The 13,953-nt window shown below is 53.9% G+C and overlaps 2 protein-coding genes across 2 annotated transcripts; both read right to left on the reverse strand.

The window, feature by feature from the left end:
* Nucleotides 1–548: 548 nt before the first annotated feature.
* On the reverse strand, nt 549–6,977 carry C8Q69DRAFT_399882 (signaling protein; the record flags this gene model as incomplete). Its single annotated transcript, XM_028627874.1, has 2 exons — nt 549–6,468; nt 6,607–6,977. 2 exons carry the CDS (start codon nt 6,975–6,977, stop codon nt 549–551), a joined length of 6,291 nt encoding a protein of 2,096 aa, XP_028486742.1.
* A 1,960-nt stretch (nt 6,978–8,937) lies between these two features.
* C8Q69DRAFT_462339 (exocyst complex component Sec3) lies at nt 8,938–13,909 on the reverse strand. The gene is made up of 3 exons (XM_028630308.1): nt 13,453–13,909; nt 9,991–13,213; nt 8,938–9,926 (listed from the first exon to the last, which is right to left on the reverse strand). Exons 1-3 carry the CDS (start codon nt 13,652–13,654, stop codon nt 8,999–9,001), a joined length of 4,353 nt encoding a protein of 1,450 aa, XP_028486743.1. The 5' UTR covers nt 13,655–13,909; the 3' UTR covers nt 8,938–8,998.
* Between the last annotated feature and the right edge of the window lie 44 nt (nt 13,910–13,953).

Genomic DNA, 13,953 nt, shown 5'->3' on the forward strand with positions numbered 1-13,953 from the left:
GTCACAGTCTGGGTGATATCCCCAAATGCCATTTTCAATTCCATGCCACACGATAAACCGCTACAAGGCAACCTCACATACAGGTAATCAAGGAGAACGCTGGTATTGTAATATACATACATGAGAAGAATATGAAAAGCAGCACCCAAGGTGCCCGAAACCCGGACCAAACGAAAAGAGATGTGATCGAGATAAAGAAGAGAATAAAAGAAAAGAGGTATCTAGCAGTCGTTATAGACCTGTGTACGTCGGGCTTGATGCTGTGGTCAAATAGAAACTCGAAAAAATAAGACAAAATTCACGAGGGAAGAAATGACACTATCTATCTAGGATAGAACAGAGTCAAGATGAGAGAGTCAACAGAAAGGAAAAAGAAGGAGAGGTATCCACAGTGGTGTAAAATGAACGTGAGAATAGAGATAGAATTCCGACATCAGGCCTTTATGCTGAAAACATTATTCACACAAGATTCGAAGGGGAAAAAGAAAAAGAAATGCCATGTCCCGTCGAAAATATAGATGAAAGAAAAAAAAAGGAACGTCACGTATTTACTCCTCGCGGAGCGGTTCATTGAACCCGTTTCCGCTGCCTAAGCTTCCGTTGAGATCTCCCATGCCGAGACGGCCGTTCTTTCGTCCGACGCTTTTCAGCAGACTGAACCGCTTCATGACGGAATCCCGTACACCGCCAGTGTTCGTCGCGGGTACGCTGTGGTTCGACGAAGGACTGGCGATCACTGACTCTTTAATGGATTGGCTACGGCTGCCTGACGTCTCAGGACGCTCATGGTTGCTCGCTGAAGGAAGAGCGGATCTGCTTGCATTCGATGGTCTCTCTCGTTTGGAAGAGGTGCGGTGCATAGACGAGGTACGATGCATTGAACTGGAACGTCTCCTGTCAGGCTGGCTGCGACGAGATGCAGTCGACGCTTGTCGGCGTGGGGTTGCGTGGGCATCTTCCATCGGTATCTCAGCCGCGGAGACGGAAGGACTGAACTTGTGCGACTTGTCTCCGCTAAACCAGCTTCTGCGCTTCGAGTGCGTATCGCTCCTGCCTCCGCGAGAACGGCTGGTCGTCCGACTATGGATGGTGGCAGCGTCGTCGTCGTCATGAATGGTCTCTCCATTAGACTTGGCCTCGGAAGGACGTCTGCCGTCAGAATGGCCGTTGACCGTCACGACAGACCCAGACGCCAGATGGTGAGCCCGCTTGAAGGGGTTCATGATACTGATGCGATGGCCGACAGAGTGCTTGTCACCATGCTTGCGGTCTTGGGAACGGCTGGAGCGGATAAGCTCCTGCTCAGGGCTAGTAGACCGCTGGTGGGGAGACTGTTGTTGACCATTGCCAAGGCTAGGACTGCGGTAGCCAAGTAGATGAGGGGACTCCTGTGACTGTGACTGCGACGGCGGTGGTTGAGCCGAGAGCGACGCAAGCTCAGGTGCAAACGCCTCCTCGAACCGTCGTGTAAGTTCTGCCTGCGTGGCTAGGTGAGCCGGCCGAGAGAAGAGGTTCAGGCAGTGTTTGATAGCCAAGGCATGATCGATAAGAGCCACAGCCAGAGCATTTTCTAGCGGGTCAATTGGCCTCACAAGCTCCTCCTGCTCCTCCAGTCCCTCCTCTTCCTCTTCCCGAGGCTGCTCTTCGGTTAGGAACTGCCGGTACAATGCCACACAGCTGGGCGAAGACGAGTTCAACTCGAGCAATTGACTAAGAGCCTCAGTCAAGGCGGAAAAACTAGGGTCATCGCCCGCTTTCGCGCGCTTCTCCAGAAGAAGAAGTTCCTGCGTCTTGCGCCACGTACGCTCAATAGCAGTCTGCAGAGGCGACAGCGCTAGGTCATCCGCCGCAACAATCTCGCTTCTGCGTAGGATGTTCGGGAAAGGTTCCGCAGTCGTAAAGATAGTCTTTTCAACCCATTGCTCCTTCACGTCAGTTCCACCAGTGTGCTTCTTCGAGGTCATCGAGAATTGGTTCGGGACAGAGATCAACAGATGTTCCCGCACGGTGCTCGGAAGCTTTGACCGCTGATACACCGGATGTCCCATATCTCGGTGGACGCTAACAGAATTGATCTGCAGGAATTGCCCCTCGAGATCGTCAATCTCACCCGAAGACATGATCCGTGCTGCAGGATGTTGTTTCCGCATGCGGTCCGTGAAGGCTGCCATGCGTTCATAGGGATACGCCTCGTAGATATACTCCTTGTCCCGAAGGGTAGCCGGGAAACCCAGGCCCTTGTACACGACCCGGAAGTAGCGTGGGAACTGCTTGTCTTCCTTGGCCACGGCGTCGTAGATCCTGGCGATGGAGCTGTGTGTCCTCGAGAGTTTGGAAAAGTCCATAATCGTAATCTCATACTGGTACGCTAGCTCCCTGTAGCAAGCAAGGGCGTGGGCCCAAGCCTTTCCATCTTCGAAATATTGGATGATCTGGAAGTAGAGTGCTTCCTTCCTCTCGAACGACGACTCCTCTGGAAGTGGGGGGTTGAACACTGCAGGAACAAGTTTGTTGGGATCCCACTCGTACAGATCGGCATGGAACTGAAGAGCAAGACCGGCCTCAATGTAGTTGCGAGCAGCAGCTTGCACATCAGCGAGCTCATGCACGTATCGGATGAAAATATCCTCACGGCCCATATCCTTCATGAACTCCATCAGCTTGAGCGTATGTAGGCTCTCGTTCATATCGCCGCTGTGAGAAGCCACGAGCAGATCCAAGAGCTCGTCGATAGTGGCAATGAACTCTCTCACAGAGGCTGAGAGACCTTCGTCTGAAGTACGACTAGCGTGGAAAAGATCGAGCAGCTCATTGATGAACAGCTTCTGCGTAATACTCTCATTCATATGCTTTGTCTTGAACAAGTGGTCGAGACTTGAAATGACCTCCGTCTCGATAATCGCCAGATCCTGGTTCAGATTCCATTCACTGATGATCATCGTCTGCAATACTTCCACAGCAACATGTCGCAGGCCCTCATGAACACTGAGACAAAGCTCAATGATAGGCGGCACAAGGCCAGGAACATACTGGACCTGGTAACCACCTAGCCTCTTCAGACCAAACCGCTCCCTCTCTTCGTCGGTGGTCTCCCAGCCGATAGCCTCCCAGCTCCGGCGCAGCAGCTCGGCTCCTAGTTCGCGAACGTCACCACCGATTTTCCAAACCGCCCGACGCTTCTGCTCCGGGAAGGTCTCCAGCGCGAGTGCATCACTGGAGACGAGCTTCAACAATGTTGCGAAGAAGGCCTCCCACAGTTTCATGTCGAACGTATCAGCATCGTCCGGCGACGGAAGTAGAGACTTGATCATGACGGATGAAATAAACTCCAAGCTCTTCATGGCAGCGCGGTGGTTGTAAATATGCACACTGAGCCAGCTCTCAGGGTATGCGTCACAGCTGAGAACTGAGAGATGGGATTCCAGGACCTGCGCAAGGAACGTGGACAGCTCAATGGGTTTCATGACAGGCAGCTTCGGGTTCCGGATCTTGGCAATCGCAGCCATAAGGGCGGACAGCTCTACAAGCCCCTCATCGAACTTCTGCTTGGTAGCGGAAGGCTTGACCTGGAATGGGAAGGACTTGCTAAAGAGCAAAGAAAGATAGTTCGTATCATCTACGCCCTCGGTTTGGATGGCGCAGTAGGTAGACACGATCTTCGGCATGAACTCGTACAGCAGAGGATCGGGCTGCTTCAAGAGCTCCGCCACAACAGAGCAGCAGAGTCGCACCTGATCGCGGTATTGGTCAGAGACATCATTAGTGGCGCCCCAATACGGTGCCAGCCAGCTGATGCAGCTCGAAATCAGAGTCTGTCGTTCGGGCCCTGAGGCGAAGACCGGTATCCGGGTGTAGTTCTGAATCAGGACCAGCTTATAGAGAACAAGCAACCCCTTGACGTCTTTGCAGGAATCCATGAAGCTCAACGAGATCATAACAACCTCGTCATTGCTGAGGACATTGCTCAGCTCAGGCAGCCAAGTGTGCACGTGCTGGACAATGAGCGTCTTACTGCCGACCAAGATCGGATTCGGGCTCCTCATCAACCCTTCGAGCGACTTGAAGATTGAATGGATATCTCGACTGAACGAGGTCTGGATCTTTGTGATTCCGATCTCTTCTTCCTTGGCCTTCTGTTGCGCTCTGGCGTTCATAATAAACTTCATGAGATGTCGGCCAACTTTGAAGGCAGCGCGCAGATTCCGCGACTGCTGGGTATCCGTGCTGGCCTGCAGCAGCCGCAGGTAACTCCTGATCAAGCAAGGGGTGGCGAAGGGGAAGTTGAACTGCTTCTCGGCGTAGTGGTCGACCAACGGTCCCAGGTTGAAACGGCGGTCGTGCACAATGCCCAGCACCATCACCAAATCGTTGAAGATCAGGTCTTCGTAGTCCTCTTTTCCGGCATTCTCAACCAGAATACCGAATAGCGCGTCAAAAACTCCACTGAGCTGCTTAACGATTTCGATTTCGGGAACGAAAACAAGCCGCTTGAGGATCTGCAGCACCTCATCCGCTGACTGCTCTTTCCAGTTAATCAGACCGAGCATGATTTGATCCTGCGAGTATTCAGTACTACAGAGATACGTCTCAATACGCAGCGTAGCCACCGATCCAGTAACGGTCTCGTCCTTGGTCGACTCCTTCTTGCTAGCTGCGCTCCAGGGAAGAGACAGATAGGCACCTCTGCCGTTCTCAATACTAGAAGTAGTCTTGTCGTAGGCATGCAAAAGTAACGAATGGGGCCCATCGTGCAGGAACGCCTGCTGGTCCCAGAGCGGCATCCAAGCCAGAGCAAACGGGAATTCTGGTGCATCGGCTATACTCATAATCAGATGGGAGCCGGGTACCTGATCCGTGGGAATCTTGAGCCTAATGGTCTCATTCCACGAGGCGTCCCGTTCCGCAACCGTGGATCGCCAGGCTGTATGGCCGTTGCTGTTCGAAGATGCGTATATGCACCGTTCCACACGAGCTCCCGACGAATTGCGCACTTCGAAAGTCAATTGTAGGTTCCGCAATCCTGACGCCATCGGGACAGGAACATGACCAGCCTGTGGGTGGGACAGGAAAGCATCGTGTGGGAAGATGGCGCGAGATACAGTGATATAGATGTCCGATCGTGGCTTCGTCGGAGCAGTCGGGAATCCCATTCTCCTGGTCTGGGTTACATTATGCATGGTGGTAGGATTACTTCGGATCAGCGCATCGGCGTCATCGCTAACAAACGGCGATAAATGCGTATGAAGACGCGCTGCCCGCTGCGACCTCGTGTATTTTCCGGTGGGACTGGGAAGGACACTGCGAATGAGCTCATCAAAGCCTTCCATATGGTCGTCCTCCTCGTCATCCACACCTATCGGGGACCAGATGTTGATCACCTGCTCGACGTCCTTATTCTGCCTGAAGACCTGAGATACCTCAATGACACCAGCTCCAACAGTACGGACAACCATGGCGTCATTAATAGGCGAGTCCTTCCGGTCCTGACTACTCGCCGTGCTACCAGCAGAGGGAGGTGCCCTGATATTTTCCTTTCCAGACTCAATGCTCGGCGATGCCCGTGGTCTCGAAGTCCAGATCACGCTCCGTCGAGCCTTCAGACTTCCCTTGGAGCCGCCGCCGTTGACTTGATTCGTGGTCTTGTTGGCCAGTGCCCCATCCCTCGACGCAGAAGACCGTGCTCTCGGGGGTAAATTGGTCTTCGGGTTCTGGGCTGTCTGCACCGTTGCCACAAGATAGAGCTGAGCATTGCCGCCGGAGACTTCACCAATATCCGTTGCGGTAATTTCGGTGAACAACGTTTTCAGCCTGCTGCTATGCGCAAGACTCGCAAAACTCTCAGGCGAAGGAATGTCCAAGATGTAGGTCTCGGAGAGTGGCTTCAGCGTTCCGTTATCCAGCTTGGTGCTGAGATACATCGAAACCGTCACGGGGCCGGAATTCGTTCCTGACACTGCATTGACCTCGAAAAGAAGATTGTGCAGTCCGGCAGGCTCTGCATTGGTCGTGGCGCTGCTGTCCAGCATGCTCATTTCCGATTGAAGCTTCGTCAATTGAATGGCGGAATCCTCCCCAGTGAGCAAGCGACCGCGCTGCTTGGGATCTCTCACGATCACCTCCCCGCTCAGCATCTTGTTGCCGCGCACCAGTGTCCACACTGTTTTCTCCCGCAGTGCGGCTCTCTCCTGTCCGGTGAGGACATTGTGCAGCAGTTGCCTCCGGGCCAGATCCAGCTCCTGGACAATCTCCGACATCTGCTCCAGCACGCTGTATTTCCGGGCGAGCAGCAGCTCGTGCAGATTGGTGGAGTGCCATTCTCGCAGGCATGATGCGATCTCATCCACCAGCGGTTCCGACGACGACGTGGGGGTCTCATCCCCAATCTTCAACATCGGTACCGGTGCTGCAGGTTTGGGCGCATTGGGGTCTCGGGGGCCAACCGACAACGGCGTCAGCGGGAAAGACGGACTCCATGTCGTAGCAGTAGAGTGTCGCTTGAGGGCCTCTTCGTCCAATTGCAGTACCGCGATCTGTGACCCTTTCGAGAATCTGCTCTCCTTCGAGAGCAAACTGTTAAACCCCTCGTTAATCTCCCGTGTAAAGGACGACGTGCTGTCCCTCTTGTTGTGCTTGTCGCCGTTGACCCCGTTCGGCACGTCCGCGCTTAACTGCGCCTCGCTCTGGACCGGTTTGCGCCCCTCTCCATCCCCGAGCACCTCGCGCACCTCGACACAGTTCTTCGGAAAGATGCCGGAGAAGACTCGCGCCTCCAATGTCTGGCCCTTGACGCTGGTGAGTCCGGCGAGGAGGGACGGCGGGGCGACGAGATAGCCGCGGTACCACTCGCCGTGGACCCCTCCCTGCTCGATTATGTACAATTCATCGCCCAGCTCCAGCGGCAGGTCCGCGGGCGACGAGGGTTGGAACGGGTATATGGCGACCGCGAATGCAATGCGAGGCAGAGGCCGCCAGGGCATCTCTGCTGCTTCTGTAGGGGGATAATCTTGGTGTCGCGCACCAGCCCCGACGTGTCACGCGAGTTCGAGAGAGAGAAAGTCGGACGTTCTGCTCGGGTTATCCGAGAGGTGTTGGGGGCGTGGAGATGGTGTTGGTGGTTCGAAAGTTCGAAAGTTCGAAAAAGAGACCGACGGGTTCCTCTCTGTTTGTCTCAGGGAGCGACATGCAGGTCGAATATCGCAGAAAATAGCCAGTGCGGCGCAGTTGCGGTGTGTAACATGCGGCTGAACAGTTGGAAAAGGAAAGAAGAGCTTCTATTCTATTAGATCACAATTGGGAGGGAATCGTCAGTGTCAGTCGCAAAAGACCCTCTCCAGACATGAGTCGTTGTTCTGCCTCCACGAACGGAGAATTCTCCAATTTTAAAACACCTGTGGAACGAGTATTCGAGCCGTGAAGCTGGGGGGGATGTCCAAAAGATATCTCTCCAAAGCTTTGCTGGCCAGCCCCTAAGCCGGGACCAGTCATTGCAGCCGGGGGACGCAGGGGAGACAGAACAGAGCGGAGTTGTTGGGGATCAGACACTCACTCACCTGGGCACAGCTATCTAATTGATTATTTGAATTAATTTCCCCTCAAGCAGTCCTGGTCACGGAAAACGACAATGTCTTACTCTCACGGAGCGCATCCAGGGCCCGTCTGTCTGGAGAGGGGAAAGAGAGACAGCGAGAGAGAAAGAGAGAGAGAGAGCGTTGGAGGTTGAACCGCGCAGGTCAGACAAAGTCGGGTCAGGAACCTGTTCCGGGTCTAATTAATTAATTAATTAACTTGATATTAATTAATTAAATTAATCCAGACTTCGACTGGAGGAATCAGTTAAGGTTTGGCTCGAGAGAAGAACGGCGGGGCTTTCATCTGTTAGTGAGTGATTCGAGTTCTTCGAGGAGAGGCTGGCTAGTGCTGTGATAGTCTGGTCTGATTTCTGGGAAGGACGAACAGTCCGTTCTTCAGACGACACTTCTTGGTAAATAATAACTAATGATCATTATAACTACGGACTACGAGGAGCAAACGAAGCTGCTGGAAAGACACAAGAAGCCCCTCGCAGGAGACGGTCTCACCGCAACGAGGCCTTTCCTACAAAGTAACTAACGAACTAATAGTAATAACCACCAACAGCATCTACCAAAGCAGCAGGACTGTACTGTCGCCGTGGAGGATGCAGGACCCGACACTCAGGACAGTATCAGATGAATCATACAGGATCCCACCGTTCGTTCGTTAGCCAAATCATAATTATTCTACTATTCTCTCCAGATCGTTCTCACTTTTGTTCCCCCTGAAAACGTCTGGAAGAATCGGAGGCGCCAATCAGATCTCCGGCGACGGGTCCGCGTGTGCGCCAAAAGGGGCCGAGAGAAGAAGAAGAAGAATAACTAACCTACTAGGTATTAGTAGGTAACACAATCCAGCCACTAAGAGATCCACTGCAGATCGGAGCAGACACGGAAATCTGGATAATACGGTACTGTACATAAGTTCATGTCATATACTCTAGAGTACAAGTACATTCGATATCTCCGTCCACGCGATCGACTGCTTTTACAAGGTTCACGCGAGAAAGGAAATGGAAGATCCTGCAAAATGCATTCAAGAAGAGCGAAAGAGAAAAAAAAAAAGAAAAGAGGACGCGGGAGTATGCCTTGGCAACAACAGCTGTATCACATCCGCGACAGGGACGCCGTCCAAAATCATCCATTGCGCCCAGATGTTCTCATCTTCATGACCCAGAAACGTCTCACATCCGTGCCCGAGGAAAAGAAGGTGGCAAAGCAAATCAAGTCAAAGCAAGCCCTCATCACCAGCATTAGATGTTATGTTGTTATGAACAGAAACGCAATTCGAGGACAGCGGATGAGGCACGCCCAGAAAGAAAAGATGAAAAGGTGAAAAGAGAAGAAGAGAAGAAGAGAAGAAGAGAAGAAGAGAAGAAGAGAAGAAGAGCACGACGCATGAAGGCGGTCCATCACCTCATGTCGCTTCACCGCTTGAACATCGCAGTAGCTTCTTCCTTGCGCCACTCCAGGTCCAGCTGGCCCTCGTAGACCGTGTCGATGATCCGCAACGTCCGGTCGTACGTGCTCGCGTATCGAGCCTCACACTCCTGCAGCACCTTGGCCACCAAGTTGCGACTGAGCGTCGTGTCATCCGACTCGCCAAAGTGCTTCTCGACCCGCTTCCTCAGCAGTTCAGCGCCCCGACGCACCTCCTTCGCATCGTAGCTCGCAAACACTTTCTTCGCCACGGACCGCGAGTGGCTCGCCCGGGACGCAACGTCGGCGGGATTACTGGTCGTCGCCATCAGCGACTCGGTCGACTCCACAAACTCAAGGAGCTTGCCAAGCGGTCGACGGATCACCGCATCCATGTACAGCCGCATGTGCTCGCCCATGTCTTGTATCGCCCGTTCGCGCCAGCGCTCCAGCACTGGAATGCCTCGCACATCCACTTCCTCGACGTAGTGGTTCATGTTCTCGATCAGCAGGATATGGTAATTCAAGGCCTCCTTGTCCTCCGGGTCGCCAGCGCCCGTCGTAGCACCCGGCTGCTGGCCGGGCGCCTCCTTGGCAATGAATTTCAAGCTCTCCCACATTGCCTGGTTGATCTTGTTGTACGCCTCGTTGACGCTCAGACGGATATCGGAGAAGTCCTGCTCCGGGGCCGCCAGCATGTTCTCAATGGCAGCAGAGAAGTTCGGGAACGTCCGCATGAACGAGATGACACCCTTCCGCTTGTTGACCTTGACCTTGGTCTCTTCGATGCCGCGGATCTGATCGTCGACGAAGCGGCTAAACAGCCCCGACAGCCGGGTGTGCAGTTTCTGGAGCGAATGCACAATGAACTCCTGGTTGGTGTCCTCAAAGTCCGTAATGGCTTTCTCCAACGCGTGTAAAATGCCGACTCCTTGCCTGCGAGGAAATGTCATGTCAGTGATTGTAGCTAAATCATAGCCAAGGTTCGTTCTTTGCTTACAGTTGATCGGACTTGATGGCCCAGTCGACCAGGCTCTGGACATCATTCGGCCAGAAGGCATAGATGTCATCCATGATCTGTTCCACTTTCCGCGCCATCTCACGGTCAGGGTCATGCATCTGTCGGACGCTCATATCGGGTTTCCTGCGGCGCTCAGGATCGCTACCAGCCACCAGATCAGGGAACTCGACGGTGGTGAGTGAATTCAAGTGGAAGAACTGCACGATAAAGTTCTGTTCCTCGGCAATCGATCTCACTGTCTCTTGCAGGGTGCCGGCAAATACTTCGCAAGGCTCCAACTTCCCACCCTGCTTCTCTCCGCTCAGGGAAGGCCGGAGGCCTTGTCCGATCTTCATGGTCTTGCCTCGTCTCACGGTCAGTTTACGGGCAGCCGTCGTGATGCCTTCGCTCTCTTTTTCCTTTTCTTGATGGGTAAAAAGCAGTTCATGCTCGTCGCCCGTAGGCTTTTTGGCGGCTTTCTTCCAGGCAAAATTATTCTCCCGGAACTCATTCTGATAAGGTCCCTTGGCTTCCTGTTCATAAAGCCCGATAATTCCGTTCCATTCGGACGTGCTAACTTCCCGGGCAAAGAGCATAAGAGCATTGTAGATCCAAAGCTCCTGACGAGCCGCCTCACGAGGGGCGCTGTCCAATCTCAGAGGGTCTTTAGACGCGCTGTTTGCTGCATCGATTACCTTCTGTTCTGCCATCTTGAACGCAATCGACATAAACTGCCTCAGGCGCTGCAAGAACAGCCGGGCTTCAGACCGGTACTCCTCCTTCTTCTCTCTGATGGCCCGCATCTGTCCCACTTCCGTATCGGCATAGATACCGATACTACCTTGCTCACCAGCAGCGTCAGCCATACGCTTCTTGTTTTGACCGATATTAGAGTCGATCATGAGCAACGCTTTGTACAACGTAGAGAGTACCACTTCGGTCTCCTTGATGCCATCTGGATTACTGAGAGAAGCCTCCTTCAACGGCTGAAGGGCATCCGAGGAGATGGAAAGAGTCTTCAGAAGATTCTGCAGCTCATTCTGGAGGAGCTTCTGATTCGCCGTCTGCACCTGCAGACCCTGTGACTGAGCTTCGATAAATGCGACGTCGTCGTTAAGGGTATTCAGTTCATGCGAATACAGCGTGAGAAGGCCGTCCAGCTCCTCACACTCTTCGATTGTCTTGTCGATGAGCTTCGCGAGTTGGTCTACCTTCCCTTCCTGCTGCTCCAGATTACCCAACCAGCTGCTAGCCTGGACCCGGCCAATCTCTCGACGCACATCTGCCTCGAGATCTTCGATCTTCTTATCATCGCTCAGTCGACCGTTCCATCCCAGGTCTGTCAAAATATCATCAAACTCGGCGCCGCGTCCTTCAAGGACAGCCGGATCGATGCCAAGGGCCTCGCAATACTTGGCGGTACGGTCTTCGCGGCGTTTCCTGCGCCGTCCACTTGGAGACGGTGACTTAGACCTAGACCTTTCCTCTGTAACTTCTTTCGACGCATCGAGAGCCTCATCTTTTGCCACCTGGGCTGCCTGTTCAGCCGCAGGTTGGGTAATCTCGAAAGTAGGCAGTTCTTCTGAAGGCGTAACTGCCACTGGTGTAGCTGCTGCTGGTGCAACCGCCGCGGGTGCAAGTGTGGGTGTCTCTTTAAGCGGTGTCTCGGGTGCAGTATGCGCAGACTGCATCGAATCGTTGCTGGTCCCGCGGAGCAGCGGCGCAGGGACGACACCAGTAATACCGTCAGGCTCATTTGCTGCGCTCTTCTTTGCCGCAGCCATCAGTCTCTCAGCAGCACCTCCAGCTCTGGGCTTGAAAGCCCCATATGCGGTGGCTGCCTTCCGGAGAGCACCAGCGAGGTCTTTGCCGGGTTTCTTTTTTACCATGGGCCCAAGGCCGGGCCGATGCGCCTCTTCCTCTTGGGCCTGATCAGCTGTTGGTTCCGTTGCAGATCTTTCTAGTGGCTGAACTGCAGGTGTCGCAATGACGGCTGGCTCTGTAGCCGGTTCGCTAGTTGTACCTTGCAAAGGAAGACTCAAGTCATCTGCCTTTTCTTTCTGTGCCTGCTCCTCCGCCTCCGCCTCTGCCTCTGCCTCTGCTTGCGCCTCCGCTGACAGTGCTGATGTGGTTTTCAGGATACTGCTGCTGGAAGAGCCTGGACGAAGAGAGCTTGGATAGTCGGACACATCGCGAGTCTGGAGCCTGTCACTTCCACGAGACGGCGCCTGATCTCTGCCGGTAGTTTCAGACAACATCGTTCGCTGCCCTAAACTGACTGCTGGACTTTGCGCTGTAGGTTGAGCCTGTTCAGATACAGAGGCGGGAGTGGTAGGTCGGAGTGTTTCTTTGTCTCGCGGGTAGTCGGGGGCTGCATCTCGAGTTCTGCCCAGTCTGAGATCCACCATGCCTTTGCCATCTCGAGACGGGGGAGGTCTGCTCTCCTGCATCGCTGTACCCTCAGGCCGTTCAGGCCGCTCAGGTCTCGCAGGGGGCTGGTCTCGCGACGATGAGAGCGCAGGGACAGGTAGTTGTTGACCAGGTCTCACAGGCGGTCTTCCCATCTGTTCACGACTCCGTTGGCTACGGAGCATCGGCTCATCTGGACGCTGTCGCCTGGCATCCTTATTCCCATCACGACTGGGGGCACGACCGGAATATGGAGATTGAGGTCTCCGTGGAGACGGTGGGCGTGGAGGGGGCAATGCGGCGTCTGGACGTTGAGCAGCCTGGGGGGGCATTTTGGCACCAGAAGCCGCGGCGGACCCTGCCCCAAGGAGCTGGAGTCGTTCACGCTCGTCGAATCCAATGAGGTTGGGGACTTTGCCTGCAGTGTACTTCTTATAGATTTTCACCAAACTACCGATGAAAAAGTCCTTTTCCTTGGCCGTGGCAGCCTGCCAGTAATATGGCTTTCCAATTGTAACCACGAATCCAACATTAGAGGCCCATTGTTTGTACTGTTGCTCCTGAGGCGAAGTCGGCTGCAGGGCGGTATATGTTTGAATGGCGGAGAGATCGTCCAACATCCATGTTTTTCCAATGGAGAATGACCCGTCACTATTTTCTCGAGCTTTGTGCATGCGCACCCTTCCTGATCTCCTAACCGCAACAATAATCACTCTTGCCTTTTTGTTGTCGGGTGCCGAATTGGGCGGGGCAGGGCTAGATGGATACGCGGCATCTTCTGTGATGCGAATGTGTGTAATGTATGATTCCGCGACTATATTCATGAATCACTGATTAGCCATAGGACACGACACGCGGTAACAAACAGATAACACGCAAGTGCGCAGTATCTGGGCAACCTGGCAATCACAATGACTGCAGATTCCCGCAACCACAAACACAAACAGCTCTCTCTTTGCCGTCTCTCCCAACCAGAGCCAGCTCTGGCTGCGCATTTCTCCTAGGCAGCCTCGAGTCTCCCTTTGCAACAAAAGCAGCGGCAACAAGACTTACCTGACCCGTCACTGTCCTGCTTTGAAAAACAGCTCCGGACAATCCTCCGCTTCTCGTCCTCAAACTTCTCAGCCCTTGACATAGACCCATCACCAGGCCGTGGGCCACTGCCATTGCGGGCATCCCCCATGGGCCGTCGTTCCTTTGGAGGTGAGACGTTACTGGGCGGATACCCGCGCAAAGGTTCACGACCGTTCATCATCGCGTATCTGGGGGTTCGTGAGAGTTCAGGAGATCGTGGAAGTTGTCATCTTCTGTGTGATCAGGGCCAGCACAGTTAAGGAGAAGGCATCAATGAGTAATCGAAATCGTCCTGTCGTCTACAGACAGCACTGAGGTGTCCTGGTGGGTGAGGGAGGAGACATCAACTGCTGGCACTGTTGGTGTAGCCACCGTCGGGGATGGAGCAGCTGGAACACTTATGGTACAGCCGCTAGCGGCGGAGACCCGGCGGAAGAAGCATGCTTGGGGGTTGCTCAATAGCATCTACTTAGAGTGGCC

The sequence above is a fragment of the Paecilomyces variotii genome (assembly GCF_004022145.1).
Source record: "Paecilomyces variotii strain CBS 101075 chromosome Unknown C8Q69scaffold_3, whole genome shotgun sequence".
In the NCBI taxonomy this organism is placed as follows: domain Eukaryota; kingdom Fungi; phylum Ascomycota; class Eurotiomycetes; order Eurotiales; family Thermoascaceae; genus Paecilomyces; species Paecilomyces variotii.